Source organism: Bufo bufo, chromosome 2 (genome assembly GCF_905171765.1).
Source record: "Bufo bufo chromosome 2, aBufBuf1.1, whole genome shotgun sequence".
Classification (NCBI taxonomy): Eukaryota; Metazoa; Chordata; class Amphibia; order Anura; family Bufonidae; genus Bufo; species Bufo bufo.
In genome coordinates, this window is record NC_053390.1 from 740074619 (window position 1) to 740094587 (window position 19969).

At 43.6% G+C, this 19969-nt stretch overlaps 1 protein-coding gene across 1 annotated transcript in view; it reads left to right on the forward strand.

Annotated features, from left to right (window-relative positions):
* The window catches only part of SMIM14 (small integral membrane protein 14), a 42399-nt gene that overhangs the window by 14066 nt on the left and 8364 nt on the right, over positions 1-19969 (forward strand). The window contains exons 2-3 of the mRNA XM_040418961.1: positions 6009-6110; positions 7511-7559. Of these exons, the coding sequence (XP_040274895.1) occupies positions 6036-6110; positions 7511-7559 (124 nt within the window). The 5' untranslated portion in view covers positions 6009-6035. The remainder of the gene's footprint in view (positions 1-6008; positions 6111-7510; positions 7560-19969) is intronic.

The window sequence follows — 19969 nt, forward strand, 5'->3', positions numbered from 1 at the left end:
GGAGCTTCCACAGACATAAGGTATAAGGGAAAGATCTGCACCTGTTCTGGGTTTGCACCTGGTTTTGGCTCAAAATCACTGATGGAAATCACTGACCGAACACTGACTGTGTGAATAAGGCCTTACTCTTCATTGGTATACGTTGTACTTATGGCACTTAGTGAAACTTGGTGAAATTGACCACATTTTATCTATGTAAATGTTCTTTATAGTCTGTTAATTTTCAGAGAGAAAAAGGGGAACTGGTGTGGTTTTGGATACTGTTTGTCTGTGCTTGTTAACCACTGCGTTGCAGTTTTCAGTCTGTTCTACATAAGGTACTTTTCTTATATCCTCCTGCTTTATACTAGCCCACCCTGCATGTAGAACATACTAAACGCTGGTTAGGCTCTATTCACACTTTCCTCTGTTACCATATACCACTCCATTCAGACAGGGGACTCGGGGACTCCTCATTCCTTGGATAGCAACTGCTGGGACGTGTTATTTATCACCTAGCTTGTGTATGGAGAATAATTAAAGGGGTTGTATCATCTCATCTTAGCCCGCAAAGTGTGTACTATGCACAGGGCAGCAGGGAGAGTGTGAAGTCCTATTCAACCTAAAAGAGCTCTATCAGAGTGAATAGGACAAGGGATGAAAAGATCCCAGGTTCTAGCCCCTAAGGGGGAAATAGTTATTAAATAAAAAGTTAAAATAAAACACCAAAATATGAATTATAAATCACCCCCTTTCCCAATTTTACATGTAAAATATATAAACAATAGATAAATAAACATATTCCTTATCGCTACGTCCGAAATGTCTAAACTATTAAAATATATATTTTTTAAATCTCCTATGTGTTGAACGCCGTAACAGAAATTCTTTTTTTATTTTTTCAAAAATTTAAATGCACAGGATATCGGTATAAGCTGTCGGCCAGCTATTTTCGTCGGCCCCATAGAAAATAATACTGCGTATGTGCAGTGCGCCCTCCTTCACTTTTCGGGGCTCCGTTCTCTATATAGGTGCGGGTCCCAGCGGTGGGACCCGCACCTATAAGACAATAGGGGGGGGATATCCTAGCGATATGCCCCCATTGTCCATGATGAGAAAACCCCATTAAGTTCTAATGGAGTAGGAAGCAATTTCTTTATTCCAGGAATTTTGGCTTCTGTGTATTTCTCTGTCCTCAGGTGAATTTCACGGTAGACCTTGGCACATGATTTATTTGCTGAGTGCTGTCATCCACGTATCTGTTTGTCATTGGAGCAGCCTGAGCCGACGTGGAAATGCTCCGCTGCAGTCATCACTTTAAAGGGGCAGAGCCTTCAGATCAACTTAATTAGCAAGCTCGGAAATTTGATCCACTAACTAATTAGATTTATTAAAGAGCAGTAAAGTGTTAACATTCATGAGATTAACCATGAAAATCCAAAGATCCTCCGTAAATGTCTTTGAGCTGTTAAACAGATCTGTGTCTGAGCACCAACCAGTATCGTCACATGGAGGTGATAAGTCTGGTCACAGGGGGACGGTGTGTCTTTATGTAAAGTCCTGTCTGAAACCCACACTTATAAGTGAGGGAAAATAACACGTGGAGTCACTGTGGGTAGAAATACATGGAGGCAACAAAAATAAATTACTGATAGGAGTTTATTATAATCGACCATATATACCAGAGTCCACAGAAAATCCGAGGCGGCAAATCACAACAAGGTTGTTATTATGGAGGACTACCCAGATATTGACTGGGAAACAAACCTGCACATCTCATAAAGGAAACAAGTTCTTGGCAATAACCAAAGACTATTACCTTTCCCAACTGGTTCAGGACCCGACTAGAGGGACGGCCATACTGGACTTAGTATTAACCAATAGACCTGACAGAACAACAGATGTGCAGGTTGGGGGACACCTGGGAAATAGTGACCATAAAGTAATAACCTTCCGATTGTCACTCAAAAGTGTTTCTTGAGGGAGGAACAAAAATACCAAACTTCAAAAAAGCTAAATTTAGCCAACTAAGAGAGGCCATAGGCCTAACTAACTGGGACAAAGTCCTCAAAAATAAAAATTCAGCCACAAAATTGTGAGAGGTACATACCTTTTTATAAGAATAAAAGGGTAAAGAAAAAGAAAAAATGGATAAATGGAGCAATACATAAGAGAAATAAATGAATAAAACAGGAAGGTAGTGAAGAAGCACGAAAAAAATAGGATATCTAACTGACAGATAAAGGCAGCCAGCTGGAATCAAACTAACTCTAACATATTTTTCAAATATATAAATGGTAAAAAGGTTAAACCTAAAAGTGATGGCTCATTAATTGATGAGGGAGGAGTTGTAGAGGGCGATGAGGAGAAAGTGAGTTTATTAAAGGGGTTGTCCGGGCTTTTACTATTGTTGATGATCTATCCTCAGGATAGGTCATTAATATTAGATTGACGGGGGTCCGACACCCAGCACCCCCGCTGTTCAGCTGTATGAGGAGACGCTGTGCGCTTTCTCTGTTACTTGCTGCTGCTCTCTGGCAAAGGCCATAGACAGCAGCAGTGAACAGAAAGAGAGAAGGGCAACGGCACTTGCGCACAGTGCATGCTGTCTCCTTATACAGTAAAAGCCCGGACAACCCCCTTTAAACATTTTTTTTTTTTTTTTTTTCTTCACTGAGGAGAAAGAAATATCTGATAAAATGCAGTGTGTCAGAATAAACTCCCCATTAAATGTGGTCTGTCTGACTCTGGAAGAAGTGCATCTGTCTCTCTTTTTAATAGATTAAAATAGACAAATCACCGGATCCAGATGGCATGCATGCATGCTGATATCTTGAATTCTCCAAAGAATTTGACACTGTACCACATAAAAAATTAGTATATCAAATGAGAATGCTTGGATTGGGAGAGAATGTCTGTATGTGGGTAAGTAACTGGCTCAGTCAAAGAAAACAGATGGTGGTTATTAATGGTACACACTTAGATTGGGTCACCGTCACTAGTAGGGTACCTCAGGGGTCAGTACTGGGCCCTATTCTCTTCAATATATTTATTAATGATCTTGTGGAAGGCTTGCACAGAAAAATACATTTTTTTTGCAGATGAGACTAAACTGTGTAAAGTAATTAACACCGAAGAGGACAATATACTACTACAGAGGGATCTGGATAGACTGGAGGCTTGGGCAGAGAAGTGGCAGATGAGGTTTAACACTGACAAATGTAAGGTTATGCACATGGGTAGGAATAATACAAGTCACCCGTACATACTAAATGGTAAAACACTGGGTAATACTGGCATGGAAAAGGACCTAGGAATTTTAGTGGACAGCAAACTAAAGCTACTTTCACACTGGCGTTTTGGCTTTCAGTTTGTGAGATCCGTTCAGGGTTCTCACAAGCGGTCCAAAACGGATCAGTTTTGCGCTAATGCATTCTGAATGGAAAAGGATCCGCTCAGAATGCATCAGTTTGCCTCCGTTCAGTCTCCATTCCGCTTTGGAGGCGGACACCAAAACGCTGTTTGCAGTATTTTGGTGTCCATCTGACGAAACAGAGCCAAACTGATCCGTCCTGGCACACAATGTAAGTCAATGGGGACGGATCCGTTTTCTGTGACAGAATAGAAAACGGATCCGTCCTCCATTGACTTTCAATGGTGTTCAAGACGGATCCGTCTTGGCTATGTTACAGATAATACAAACGGATCCGTTCAGAACAGATGCAGACGTTTGTATTATCTGAACAGATCCGTCTGTGCAGATCCATGACCGATCCGCACCAAACGCGATTGTGAAACTAGCTTAAGCTGTAGAAACCAGTGCCAGGCATTTTACATGTAGATGGCACCCATATTATTTGTATTGTTAGTGGTGCCCGTCCTTCCCTATATATGTTTCCAGGCACTCCTCCATATGGATGAAATGCATTATAGATCCCTATGTAAACTATTAAACCCTTCTAATAAATTTGAACTCCTGAAGTATTCTTTTCTGTGTTTCATGTGGACTGTGTATAGAGAAAAGATATAGAAATGCCATGTGAGAGCCCAGGCTTATATTACATATTCTCTGGCGGGCATCTACCCAGGACTAGTACCGCCTCAGATATACACAATCTGCAGATTATGGAAATGAATGCTAGTAATCTCGCGGATTTCAGAAGTGTCACTATCACTACAAGCTCTGACAACACTGCTGACATTTCCTGGGCCACCAGTATTTTACAAGCCGATTATAAAAGTACAGTTCTACTATATTCATCCGTGGGCTGAGGTTCAGTATTCTGCTGCTGCAGAGCATCTAAATGCTGCGCTCCATATACAGCTGTTTAGACTGGAGCTGCTCTGCATATAAGAGTGACCACTAGAGGGCGCTGACAGGTCACAGATTCTGTAGTCAGGATTTGCAAAGCACTAGGTATAGCATGTAAAGCCCTAGGGCCATGTGTAAACGGTTGATATAGTTATATGGCACTGAATCTTGTTTTTCAGCATACTTAAATGTTTAACATTATCATGGTCATCTACATAAGTAATCTGTTCCAGCAGCAAGCTGCATCATCTTGGTCTGCAGAGTGCGTCCTTACCACTTCTAATAGTGAATTTGCAGCAATATTCTGAAAAAGGCTTGATTTTTATTTTATTTTTTTTTGCATGAAAATTGACCACAGTGAATGAGCAAACAATAAAAGCTGGACTTCAGCAGCATCATGTGATGATCCCATACTCCATAGCAGCAGACCAATCACACAACGGTCATAGAGGGAAATTTCTTTTTCAGATTTTATTTCAGAATTCCTCAGGAGAAAGGTGATACTAGGGGAGAAGGAAGACGGGACAGGTGACCTTTAGCAAATTGCTTAATCGACATGTATGGTCTGAAAGGGATTTTACAGGAATGTAAACTGCTAGGCCCCATTCAGATGACCACACGGCCGTCGTGCCCGTATTGTGGACTGCAAACGGCAGGTCCACAAAACATGGGCACTGGCTGTCTGAACTCCGGTTCGCAGTGTGGACTCATTGACTTGAATGCGTCCGCTATCTGCAACATAAGTCAAAAGATCTGTTCTATCTTTAGCAGTGCGTCGGCATGGACCCAGAAGCCCACGGAAGGGCCCTCATGGGTTTCAATTGACTTCCTATCTGTGCCTCCGCACTGCAAAAGATAGGACATGTCCTATCTTTTGCCGTATATTGCCGATCGCAGACCCATTCAAGTCAGTAGGTCCGCACCGCGATCCGCAGTTCTCACGGCTGGTGCCAGTGTTTTTCAGCACTACTGTTTGCTGTCTGCAACACTGGCACGGAGGCCATACTGTAATCTAAATGGGGTCCTAAGGGAAGAGCCCTAGACTACATCACTTTCATACTTACCAGCTCCCTGGTACTCCATTTTCCAACTGACATGTTACCACTGAAGCCAGTCATTGGCTGCAGCAGCGCACATGTTCATGCCCCAGCCAGAAGACAGCAAGCTGGGCAACAGAAGTTGGAGGTACAGGACCAGTGTGGCAGGGAGCAGATGAGTATGAATCTTTAGGGAGGCAGTGCTGGCCGGGGAACCTTCCCTTAATGGTTCATATCCCCAGAAAGACCCTTTTAAAGGGGTTTTCTCATAAAGACATATAATGTGTCAGGACAAGTGGATGTTATAGAGGAGAGTCCCGTATTTGAGACCTCCTTCTAGGAGCCAGAGCATAAGAACTTGCATGTAATGCAAAGGTTTAGTTGCATACAGTTAAAGAGAACCGTGAAAATACAGTGCAATCTGCAGGCAGCATGTTATAGAGCAGGAGGAGCTGAGCAGATTGATTATATAGTTTTATGGGGAAAAGATTCAGTAGAACTTGTATTTCATTTATTCAGCTCGAGTCATGTGGGAGGGACTAAGCATACGGATATAACCTATATAGATATGCTGCACGAGACTGTACGTCCATGGTGGCAGGTTTCTGTGATTCACCGGTAGAGGGTTGTGTTCTGTTTCCTGTCCTCTTCTGAGATGAACCTATTTTTTACATTGACAGGTTGCTGCAGGCACACTAGCCGTGAACATGGCAGACGGCAATTTTGATCCATGTGAGTGCATTTGCTCCCATGATCATGCAATGCGAAGACTGATTAATTTGGTAAGGACAATAAGAGATTATTAGCATTATACAGAATATGGAAAATCATTGTCCACTTGGGACAAGCCCTTTCATTTAGGCCTCTTTCACACGACCGTATGGCTTTTTCAGTGTTTTGCGGTCCGTTTTTCACGGATCCGTTGTTCCGTTTTTTGTTTCTGTTCCGTTTTTGCTTATGGCATGTATAGTATACTGTAATTGCATAGAAAAAATTGGGCTGGGCATGACATTTTCAATAGATGGTTCCGCAAAAAACGAAACGGATACGGAAGACATACAGATGCATTTCCGTATGTGTTCTGTTTTTTTTGCGGACCCATTGACTTACATGGAGCCGCGGAACGTGATTTGCGGGCAATAATAGGACATGTTCTATCTTTCAACGGAACGGAATTATGGAAACTGAATGCATACGAAGTACATTCCGTTTTTTTTTGGAACCATTGAAATGAATGGTACCGTATACGGAAGGCAAAAAATGGCCCGTAAACAGAACCATTCATTTCAATGGTTCTGCAAAGAAAACTGAATGTACTCCGTATGCATTCCGCTTCCGTATTTTCGTTCCATTGAAAGATAGAACATGTCCTATTATTGCCCGCAAATCACGTTCCGTGGGTCCGCAAAAAAAACAGAACACATACGGAAATGCATCTGTATGTCTTCTGTATATGTTCCGAACCGTCTATTGAAAATGTTATGCCCAATTTTTTTCTATGTAATTACTGTATATGCCATACGGAAAAACAGAACAGAAACAAAAAAAAAACGGAACAACAGATCCGGGAAAAACGGACTGCAAAACACTGAAAAAGCCATACGGTCGTGTGAAAGAGGCCTAAGACTTCAGAGCTGGAGCTCAGTTTCAGGTGGTGCACTGGTACAATGTAGCACTATTTTCTACTCCATTTGTAACTATGTTAAAGGGGTTGTCCCACTAAAAATATTTTACAGTTTTAAAACCAGCACCTGGATCTGAATAGTTTTGTAATTGCATGTAGCATAGCAACTGAGTTATTCAATAAAATATATCTGTATAGTGCCTCCTGCTGCTGTTTATGTTATTCCTTTGTCCTGCTCTCTGAGAAGGCCGCACATGCTCAGTTTCATCCTTCAACTGCCTCTTGAGCTGTGATAGGCAGAGCATGGACACGCCCCCTTAGCTGCAGCCGAAAAGACCCTCCCATTGAGCTGTCAGCTTGATATAAATCTAGCAGAGCAATGAATGGGGAGATCTCTGGATCCATGTGAGGTACAGGGCTTTGTTAGAAAGAGACTACCATGTACTATATGATGTCCTGAATTTAATTTTTTACATTAGTCATGGGATAACCCCTTTAACATTACTTCAGCCTTCATTTACTAAAACTCAGTATTTTATATTTACCCCTCTTGTACAGCTAAGGCAGTCCCAGTCTTATTGCACCGACACAGAATGCTTGCAGGAACGTGAGTACATTTACCAGATTTCTCTACATAATTGCCATTTTTGTATCTGAAATAACGAGGGAGATTTCTTGAGTTTTTTGCTCATAGAAACGCATCACAGCGCATCTTTGCCTTTAAGGAGCACTGTAAGAAAGGAAATCTGTGCTGTGATTGGTAGTTATGGGAACGAGACCCCCAAAATGTAGATAAAAGCAGGGAGTGTTTATAAAAGAAGCCTTGCTCACCTGTCCCATCCCCTGCTGTGTCGGACGGTCTTTGTTCCTGCCCACGTGATTGTAGCCGCCAGTACTGGCCTCTCGGTCATGTGTGATATTCGGACACGTCATCACACAGAAGTGATGACATGCCTGACTACCCCATGAGACCACCAAGGCCAGTGATTGGCTGCATGCAGCCATCATGTGGGTTTGTTAGTCACCACTACAATGCAGCACAGAACAAAGACCAGTGGGGAGCGCCAGGCTGGAGAGGGATCGGACAGGTAAGTAAGGCTTCATTGATATTTTATAATAACACTCTGCTTTTATCGAAAATTATTTGAGGTCCTTGAATGAATGAATAAAGTAATAGAAGTATATTAAGGAATTGCTTATGAAAGGGGTATTTCCATCACAGACAATGGGGGCATATTGCTAGGATGTCACCTCTGGGACCCGCACCTACACCGAGAATGGAGCGTGGAAAAGTGGTGGAGGGCGCATGCGCAGCCGCCCTCCATTCATTTCTATAAGGCTGACAAAAATAGCCGAGCGCTGGCTCGGCTATTTCCGTCAGCCCCATAGAAATGAATGGGAGCGGTGGCTGCGCAAGCACTGTACGCTCCCATTCACTTGTATCCTGGCTTTTCCAGCCACCACTCTCTCCGCTCTGTTCTCAGCGTAGGTGTGGGACCCGCACTTACCAGACAATGGGGGCATATCCTAGCGATATGCCCCCATTGTCTGTGAAGGGAATACCCCTTTAAGCAATTCCTAAAGGTACTAGCAAATTAATTTTATGGCTTTTTTTTTTTTTTTTTTTTTGCCCATATACACCTCAGTTCACCCCATTTGATCATGTCATTTCTTCACGGGAAAAGCTGGATTTACAGCCAACTTCACAGTGATAAAAAACAGTCCCTGATCCTGTGTCACTGAACATACAGTGCCTTGCAAAAGTATTCACCCCCCCCCCCCCCCCCCCCCTTGACTTTTTTCGTATTTTGGTGCCTCACAACCTGGAATTAACATGGATTGTTTGAGGATTTGCATAATTTTATTTACAGAACATGACCACAACTTTGAAGATGTTTTTTATTTATTTATTTATTGTGAAGCAAACAAATAGGACAAAATAACAGAAAAGGTCAATGTGATAACTATTCACCCCCTAAAGTCAGTACTTTGTAGAGCCACCTTTTGCGGCAATCACAGCTCCAAGTCACTTTGGATAAGTCTCTGTGAGCAGTTGCCACATCTTACCACTGGGATTCTTTCCCATTCCTCCTTGCAAAACTGCTCCAGCTCCTTTCCAGTTGGATGGTTTGCGCTTGTGAACAGCAATCTTTAAGTCTGACCACAGATTTTCTGTTTGATTGAGATCTGGGCTTTGACTAGGCCATTCCCACACATTTACATGCTTCCCCTTAAACCACTCAAGTGTTGCTTTAGCCGTGTGTTTGGGGTCATTGTCCTGCTGGAAGGTGAACCTCCGTCCTAGCCTCAAATCACGCACAGAGTGATACAGGTTTTGCTCAAGATTATCCCTGTATTTATCACCATCCATGTTTCCCCCAACTCTGACCAGTTTCCCATTCCCGGCTGCTGAAAAACATCCCCACAGCATGATGCAGCCACCACCATGTTTCACTGTGGGGATGGTGTTCTTTGGTTGATGTGATGTGTTGGGTTTGCACCAGACATAGCGTTTTCTTTGGCCAAAAAGTTCAATTTTTAGTCTTATAAGACCAGAACACTTTCCTCCATACATTTTGGGAGTCTCCCACATGCCTTTTCGCAAACTCACAACGTGCCTTTTTGTTTTTAGCTGAAAGTAATGGCTTTCTTCTGGCCCTCTGCCATATAGCCCAACTCTATGGAGCGTCTGGCTTATTGCAGTCCTATGTACAGATACTCCAGTCTCTGCTGTGGAACTCTGCAGCTCCTCTAGGGTTACCTTAGGTCTCTGTGCTGCCTCACTGATTAATGCCCTCCTTGCACGGTCCGTGGGTTTTGGTGGGCGGCCGTCTCTTGGCAGGTTTGCTGTTGTGCCATGTTCTTTCCATTTGGTTATGATAGATATGATGGTGCTCCTGGTGATCATCAAAGATTTGGATATTTATTTATAACCTCAACCTGACTTGTACTTCTCAACAACATTGTCCTTTACTTGTTTGGAGAGTTCCTTGGTCTTCATGGCAGTGTTTGGCTAGTGATGCATCTTGCTTAGGTGTTGCAGCCTCTGGGGCCTTTTAAAAAATTTGTGTATATGTAATGACAGATCATGTGACACTTAGATTGCACACTGGTGGACATCATTTAACTAATCATGTGACTTCTGAAGGTAATTGGTTGCACCAGAGCTTTCTATGGGCTTCCTAACAAAGGGGGTGAATACATACGCACATGACAATTTTTTTGTTTTCTATTTCTAAACAATAGTTTTATTTATATATTTTTCTCATTTCACTTCACCAACTTAGACCATTGTGTTCGGATCCATCACATAAAATTCAGATTAACAAAACATTGAACTTAAGGCTGTAATGTAACCAAATACGAAAAAAGCCAAGGGGGGTGAATACTTTTGCAAGGCACTGTATGTCTTTCCACTGTCCTCCACTGTTTCCACTGTCATCCTGGTGACAAAGGCAAAAGCCTCTTCATAGGATAACGATGGTTTATATTTTCCCTTCCTTTTGAATTATCTTTTGCTTTTGGCTCAAAAAACTGTGACCCAGATTCCCTAAGTTTGTAGATGGGGCTCAGGCTGGTTGATAAATCTGGTGCAGGGATAGATACTTTTCTCTGATTCTGTACCAACTATTGGTTACCTTACTTTGAGACAGATTTTACACCAGAATTGTGATGCAATTTGGCTGCAAAACGGCACATCGTAGACAATGTCCCCTTTCCCCACTAAGGTAAGCCCCATCCCCTTTTAAAGCAGAGAAGTATCTCCTAAGGAAAGAGAACCACCTCACTAGTGTCTCCCTATGAGAGTGGCTCCCTATGAATCAAAATCTGACTTTTTAACAAGCCTTGGGACATGACAAGGGAAAATAACCAAGCCAAATATCCACCCGTAGACAGCTGTTTCGGGGTGCTTGCCAAAGCTTATTAACAAGTAAAATTTTGACTCGTAGGGAGCCACTTCCACAAGGTGGCACTAGTGATATGGTTCTGTTCCTTGGGAGGTTCCTCTTTGCCTATTGTTTTCCCATGGAGCATTGCCAATACGTCACCATACTGGACTGGTCTCTTTAAGGAAAGCCAGTACCCGGCCTAGAGAGAAAGTGTAGAAACAATACTTGTGCCAATTTGCGTCACTTTTTAGACAGATTCTGGATGCATTAGTAACTCTCTAAGCCTGTATTTTATTTCCAAAAAAGCCATATGTGAACCCGCCCTTACTCAGCTGCATAGTTCACTTCTGAGCCATAGTTTGGAGGGCAAGTGTACCCATCCATGTGTCGTGGCTGGTGAGTGAGGACGATGTTGGTCACAGACTTATATGAAGTATATGTAAGGTGTGCTTAGGAATGTGACACTTTTTACCAGAATGAAGAACAAACAAGATGTTCTGGTTTTCCTTCCTGCTTAGACATCTCATGGGGGGGAACTCCTTGTTAGTGACAGCACTGACGTACCCGTGAGCTGACTGTAAATTCAGGCTTCTTGCTCAGATGTGGGTGGATGGTACCGGGCGAATGAAGTAATCTATAGTTGCCTTGAGGTTATTAACTCTTTACCAGTATCCCCTGCCCAGTGGGTTCTCTACAGGTTGTGATGAATTGATTAACCCTAAACATGCTGGCAAGTAACAAGGTTGTAGCACAACGCTACATCATCAATGAAATCTGCTCCATACAAGGGAAACCAAGCTCAAAGGTTCTATAAAAGAACAGGCCACGATGCTATCCCTATGCCATATGTTAACCCCTTAATGACTACCCACTGTCTTTTGTCATTGCTCCTCTGAGGACTCCTGCTCTAGGAATGAGCTGTAACTCACCGCTCTGGTTCTTAGAGCTGCCTGTTTGCTCTACAGCCCGGATCGGCAGTTTCTCCATTCCTAACAGTTAACCCTGTGATTGCCGCAGTCTGTGATCAAAGGGGATTTCCCTCTCTGATTGGGTCCTAGTGATCTGATCGGAGGTTGGATAACCCCTTTGCTGTCAGACCTGGGGACCTACAAAAGACCCCAGGACTTTATATTCAGTAATTCTGCCGTTAGGGCACACTAGTGTTGTCCCAACCATAGCCTGTGCCATAGAGACACAGAGTATAATGTTTTGACATACAGTATATGCTAATACATTAGAAGTATAAAATAAATAAATCAAAAACGCAAACAAAAATAACTATTTTAACTAAAATATATTTTATTGTGTACACCTTACGTCAAAGCAAAAAACAACTTTTTTTTAGGTATCCACACAACCAGATTAATCTCAACAACCCATTTAACAGGCTATTCAGTGTGAAACATGTACAGAATTAGCAATAAAGTAAAAAAAAAAAGGCACATCAGTTACAAAGTAATTTGTTTCTTCAAACAGCACCCAAAAAAAAATGCAGCTTCTTCTGCATAAAACTGGGTGTAATACAGTCATGTCAGTTGGGGGGGGGGGGGGGGTTAATGGCTGCTTAAACATGGAAAAATTGGCTGTTCATTAAGGGGTTAAAATGAGCATTCTGAGCCTAATGTGGATTATTATGCTACAAAATTCACCATTGTGTCTGTCCCTTCTTACATCTCGCATTTCATCCTTGCATTTTAGAGCTGACTAAGGCTACTCTCACACTAGCATTCTTACTGGATCCGGCAGGGTTCAGCAAAAATGCTTCCGTTACTGATAATACAACCATCTGCATCCGCTATGAACAGATCCGGTTGTATTATCTTTAACATTGCCAAGACGGATCCGTCATGAACTCCTTTGAAAGTCAATAGGGGACGGATCCGTTTTCTATTGTGTCAGAAAAAACGGATCTGTCTCCATTGACTTGCATTGTGGGTCATGACGGATCCGTATTGCTCCACACCTCATGATGGATCTCAATACCGGAGAACATTAACGCTAGTGTGAAAGAGCCTTAGGAACTGTAGCCCATGAAGGGATTATTGACCTGACATTCAGTTCTTCCCCCATCTTTATAGATTCCGCTCCAAAAATGCCTACAGTCAGCACACATCTGACAGTATGTGGCAAATGATACCTCGCATGCGTGTTGTCGTGTAGGTAGGTGCGTCTGAGAATGTGTACAAATTGCTGCTTGTCTCATGCTTTTTTTTTTAATCAGATCTTTTTTTTTTTATTGAACATTTTACAATGTAAATATACATTTTAACATATCACAACCAAAGATGACATAGACATAATATCCAAGGCTGACAACAATCAGGATATCAAACCATGTGTAATAATCAAATTTTTAACCCCACCCCACCCTAACCTGCACAATACAAAGGCATACTGTTAGACATTTCTATTCAGACGTCGAAACGACAGCCACGGTTCCCATAATTTTTCAAATTTTGCTGTGCAGCCACGCTTCTGGTACACCATCCGCTCATAGCTTAACATCGTGTCAACAGTACTTAAGAATTTGCCTAGGGTTGGCGGCGCTGTCTGTATCCAATGTAGGGCGATTAACTTTCTAGCAACATATAACACTCTACCTATAGCTATTTTATGTACCTGACTAGAGGCCAATTCAGAGACATATCCCAACACACACACTTTAGGGTCAGGCGGTATCCGTACCTTGTAAACGTCCTGTATTGTCTGAGATACCATCTCCCAGTATCTCCCTAGCTTCTCGCACGTCCACATCATATGTAACAAATCTGCAGAATCCATAGAGCACCTTGGACATTCATCCGTGGGTCTAAACCCTATGCGAAACAAAAAAAACGGTGTCTTGTAGACCCTATGGACAATGAACAGCTGCGAGAGTTTACGTCCTTCACTCAAGGAAGAGAGAGGTATCGCCTCCAGTATGTCAGACCATTGGTCATCTTTCTCCCATTTACCCTTAGCCGCAAGCGGATGTGACAGTAGAAACTTATCTTCTTTCAAATTTCTTTTTATTAAGCATAATAAATCGAAATATACACTCATAAACATAAAGGACAACATGTCCAAGGATCATAAAGCAGAGCATTTACATAGAAAAACTCGACATTATAGCGCGCATATGAAGTACAAATACTTACAATACCACAAGTGAAAACCACAACAAATTATGTAGGCACTTAGAAGGGAACAAGGGTGACCATGTTAACCTAAGAGGGATAGAGATTTTAAAACAAGTACTCCTAGGATTTACCCAGCCACTTAGCCCAAATTGTCAGATACTTGTCATGTGACAACGTCTCCTAACTAGACAGCTCCTCAAATCTACAGATCTCGTGCACCTTCTCCCTCCACATCTGCACCGTAGGAGGTCGAACCGAGAGCCACTTTAATGGGATTCAAAGTTTCGCAACTGAAATAAGGTGTGATAATAGGGAGTGTTTGCTAAGGGGGCAATTGAGATCAGAAAAGTTTAGAAGAACAGCTGTGGGTGTTAGGGTTGTACTGGCCGGGCATATTTTCCTTATTTCACTAGCCACATCATCCCAAAAAGGGCGGATACCCGGGCAGGACCACCAAACATGCAAAGCTGTACCTTTTACCTGTCAAACACCTCCAACAATTCTCAGATACCTCAGGGAACATTCTACTTAATACATCCGGTGTGCGGTACCACCTTGTAACTATCTTGAACGCGTTCTCTTGTATGGATATGCAACGGGAGAAACCATGAGAGTGGCTCAGGATCCTCTTCACATCTCCATCTGAGAATTGCATATTAAGTTCAGATTCCCACTGGGTAATGTAATGAGGTCTTCCCGAATCCCCCAGGTCCAAAGTCTTGTTATATATGTTTGAAAGTAGTTTACTTCTAGGGTTAAGGGACTGGAGAATGACATCATACCAAGATGGAATGTACTCCTCCTTAGGGGCGATGTTTAAGTAGGCTACGCAAATTTTCCTGAAATGTAAGTAATGCAAGTGAGACCAATTGCACGCCCCGAAAGATTTTTTCAAGGACTCTAAGTCTGGGACCTTATCGCCCTTCAACACATCTCCTACAGCAACGTTACCAAGGCCAGACCATATGTTGAAAACATCCACATAACCTGGATTCAGATGATATGGAATTAGGCGGATTGGTGCGACAGTAGAGACGCAAATTTCTTCCATTCCCTACAGATCCCAACAAATGAGGGACTAGTTAGGTTGTCACCCCCAACCATAGAGGGCGAGGACTCCCAGAGTTTAATCCGTTCCCCAGGTTCCCACGAAATATTAGCTATCTGGCAGCCTAGCTTGAGAGAATGAGGGTTGAGAATTTCTGAATGGAGTCTTATCAGATTGGCCAAATAATAACTTCTGATGTCTGGGAGGCCAAACCCTCCCCTGGTAATAGGCTGGGACAAACGGCTGTAAGAAAGTCTCGGTTTCAATCTCCCCCACACAAAGGAAGAAAAAAAGTTTCTGGATCTGAGAAAGGTAGGAAGCTGGAAGGGAAATCGGAAGGGTCTGGAAAAGATACAATAGCTTAGGGAGGACGTACGTTTTCAAAAGGTTTTTCCTACCTATCCAGGACAGAAAGGGAATTTTGAGGTTCTCTAATTGTGTTTTAATGTCCGACAATAGGGGCAAATAGTTTGAATGGAACAGCTGACTAGGGGAGGGCGTTAAATTAACGCCTAGATATTTAATATGAGTTGTAGACCAGTGAAAGGGGTAAGAGGATGAAAGGCTAGATAAGGTCTTCCTAGGGAGATTAATGCCCATGGCTGAACATTTAGCTAAATTGAGACAGTAGAAACTTATCAAGCAACAGCTTGTATATACAAGAGATCATACCTCTCCTCGCCCCCCTGGACAGAATCTGGTGCAATGCAGCATCTCTCCCTGCCACCACAGTCGTACCTCTAAATGTGGAGTTGTATGCGTGTCTCACCTGAAGATACTTATAAAAGTGAGTTCTAGGCAGTTCATACATCTCCTGAAATCTGGTAAAGGACATGAACTTCTTTTCTTCCAGAAGGTGGCCCAACCTCAGAATACCCTTCCTTTTCCATGCCCCAAAATCAGACAGAGAGGAATTCCGGCAGCACGGGATTATCCCACAAAGGAGTGTATTCCGTATTGCCAACAACCCCCCTCAGGAGCTTAAAGGGTTTCTATCACTTTGTTTCACCTATTTAGCTTTCAGACACTAGCGATCCGCTAGTGTCTGCTCTATCTAACCATCCTAATATAAGAGCTTATTGTCCTGCCGTTTAGCTAAAAAAATAACTTATATAGATATGCAAATGAGCCTCTAGGTGCTATGGGGGCGTGATTAGCACCTAGAGGCTCCGTCTACCTTAACAAACTGCCGCCGCCCAGCGCGTCCTTCCAGCCCGCCCATCTCCTCCGGAATGCGATGCTCCTCGTATTCGGCGCATGCGCAGTGAATGTCTGATCGCTTCCCTGCTCAGACATCTCCACTGCGCCTGTTCCTCGGAGCACTATGACGTCATCGGCGCATGCGCAGTGAATGTCTGATCGCTTCCCTGCTCAGACATCTCCACTGCGCCTGTTCCTCGGAGCACTATGACGTCATCGGCGCAGGCGCAGTGGAGATGTCTGAGCAGGGAAGCGATCAGACATTCACTGCGCATGCGCCGAATACGAGGAGCATCGCATTCCGGAGGAGATGGGCGGGCTGGAAGGACGCGCTGGGCGGCGGCAGTTTGTTAAGGTAGACGGAGCCTCTAGGTGCTAATCACGCCCCCATAGCACCTAGAGGCTCATTTGCATATCTATATAAGTTATTTTTTTAGCTAAACGGCAGGACAATAAGCTCTTATATTAGGATGGTTAGATAGAGCAGACACTAGCGGACCGCTAGTGTCTGAAAGCTAAATAGGTGAAACGAAGTGATAGAAACCCTTTAACCCTGTTCCACACTGAGTGCATCAAGTATCCCAAATCCCCCATCAGACCACTCTTCCCGGCCCCTCTAGTCTCAAGGATCAGCAATAAGTCGTTAGATGACAAGCAATGAGTAAACAGCTTCCACGTCACCTCGCTCGACTCCAGTTCTATCCACCCTTTAAAATGTTGGCATTGTGCAGCCAGGAAGTACACCCAGGGGTTTGGCACTGCAAGGCCCCCTTCCGTCTTAGGATATTGCAACGTTTCAAGCTTAATTCTCGGTTGCCCCTTCCGCCATATGAGCTCCCTGAAAGTAGCATTGATTGGATCAAATTTGGACTTTGATAGCCAGACCGGGGAGTTATGCAGAATATAGAGTAGCTGAGGCATCAACACCGTTTTAATGAGATTGGCTCTTCACGCCACCGACAGGTATAATTTACACCATGCCTTAGCTTTATTACGAAATTTAATAACCAGCGGGTCAAAGTTAAGGCGCACAAAGTCCCGGATTCTAGGGGATATATGGATACCCAAATACTTAAAGGTCGCTACACATGGAATATTTCTGTCTCGCACTGTCTGCGATTGCACTTGCCCGTGAAGCAGCATAATTGCCGATTTACTCCAGTTAATAGTCCGACCCGACAGGGCACCAAAGCAATCAATGATTTTCATAGCCGCTTCCAAAGATGGACCAATGTCCCCCAGAAAAAGCAAAGTGTCATCTGCATACATCGCTACTTTGTTATTAACTGTTCCATATTGGAACCCCCGAATGTCCAGTGACTTACGAATCGCTGCGGCTAACTGCTCAATCGCAACTGCAAATGGCAGAGGCGACATCGGGCACCCCTGTCTAGTACCCCGGCCCAAACAGAACTTGGGGGACACCCCTCCATTCGCCCTGACACATGCTTTGGGTTTAGAGTATAGCACCCGGACCCAGGATATATACTCATCTCCAAACCCCATATATGCCATAACTTTCCACAGGAATTGCCACTCAATGCTGTCAAAGGCCTTGGCCGCGTCTAAAGAAAGGATAGCTCTATCTCCAACATTTTCAGCTGGAAGTTGAATACTGGCAAACACTCTTCTAATATTAATTGACGTTGATTTCTGAGGCATGAAGCCAGTCTGGTCAGAGTGTATGATAGACAGACAGAATCACTTTAGACAGACGCATGGCCAATACCTTTGCAAGCAACTTAACATCAGTGGAGAGTAACGATATCGGTCTATATGAGTCAGGGAGAGAGTGATCCTTGTCCGGCTTAGGAATGACTACTAACGCTTCCTGCATAGATGGAGGTAGCTCCCCCCTCTCCTTGAAATATTTGAATACCTTCAGAAGTTCCGGGAGCAACACTTCCGCAAAGGACTTATATACTTCCGCCGGGAGCCCATCTAAACCTGGCGCCTTGTCGTTAGCCATAGCAGCTAGTGCCGCCCTCAATTCTTCTAACTCAATCGGCTCCTCTAACCGCATACATCTTCCCTAGAGAGCTTAGGGAGATTCAATGTAGTCAAAAAGGCGTCAATCTCCTCATCCGAACATGTCAGCTTAGAAGCATACAGAGAGGAATAAAAATTATTCAGTATATTCAAAATGTTTTCAGTATCGTGCCTCAGGACGCTGCCAGCATCTAACAGGCCAGATATACATTGTGATCCTTGCTGCGCTTTTGCGATAACAGAGAGCATATGGCCTACACTCTCCCCTTCAGTAAAAAACTGCTGCTTGTAAAACAGTCGTTTCCTCTCTGCTAATTCCAAGAGGTGACACCTCAGCTCCTCCTGCCTAGTCTTTAAGGCATTGCTTGTTAGGTTAGATGGATTCAACACAAAGGCTTCCTCCGCTAGCTTCATATTATCATGTTTCTGCAGATCAAGCTCTTTAGATTTAGATTTAATCCGACTGACTGTTTTGATAAGGGAGCCCCTGAGGAAGGCCTTCATCGCTTCCCAAACAACTTTCGGAGACGCAGTCCCTTCATTTATACGAAAATATTCCCTAAGGGATTGAAGCGTATCGGACGGGTCACCCATCAGTTTTAACCAAAAGGCATTTAGTCGCCAGTATCTAACCCCCGGCCTGGCTGTCTCAGAAATATCAAGGGCGATGCTAAATAAGGAGTGGTCTGATAAGGTCCTGGCCAGATACTCTGAGTTCTGTACAAACGGAAACATATGAGCATTCACCAGACCCAGATCTATGCGCGACAGGGAGCCATATGTCGAGGAGCAACACGAGTACTTCCTGTCCAGGGGGTGGGTCTCTCTCCATACATCCATCAGACCTACTTCCCTCAGTATTCTTGCAAACGGGGTTTCACCCGTATTACTACCGCTAGATGTAATCTGGCATCTATCAAGCGAACTGTCAAGTACATTATTAAAATCTCCCACTATTAACATTGGAAGTTCAGAAAATTCTGCCATAAACTCCATAAGCTTCCTTAAAGGCACTGAGGAAAATGGTGGGGGTATATAGATTGTCGCCAACACCATTCTCATCCCTTGGACCACACAATGCACTCCTATAAACCTTCCCTCTTCATCGACACATACCCTGAGGCATTCAAATATGATATTCTTATGAACTAGGATACTAACCCCCCTGGAATGCGAGGAGAAGACGGAATGCACCGAACAGCCCAACCACGGCTTTTGCAGAACATGTATAGATTGTTTGGTCATATGCGTTTCTTGCAAGCATATTATTGCCGGCTGATATCTAGATGGGTAACGAAACAGACCGTGTCTCTTCGTAGCATCCGCCATTCCCCTCACATTCCAGCTAAGTATTCTCGTAACAGGTCCCATAAGAATGCGTACATAAAGAAAAGTACAATTGGGATCCACACATCTCCACCTCCCAGCAGCTGCAAGGAAAAACAATGTTAATCACCAGAATACAGTCTCCCATCCCTTCTCCATTTCCCTCAACAAGGTATAAAAGGACTGTACGTTCCAGCATTTTAGAATTGTTAACAATAGCACATTTGACAGTATTAGCCCCCACTACCCCCTTTCCCCCCTCCCACCCCCCACCCAACTATCCCTCCCCAGGCAATGAACATATACAGCATAATTAGATTCAGTAATGAACTTGGGGCCAACATTGTGAACCAGGCCCAACAGCGCCTGAAGCAGCACAGCATCCAGCACGATACCATACGCAGGCACATTGAAGAAGGTGGGGAGCAACCGAGGGCGTATGCTC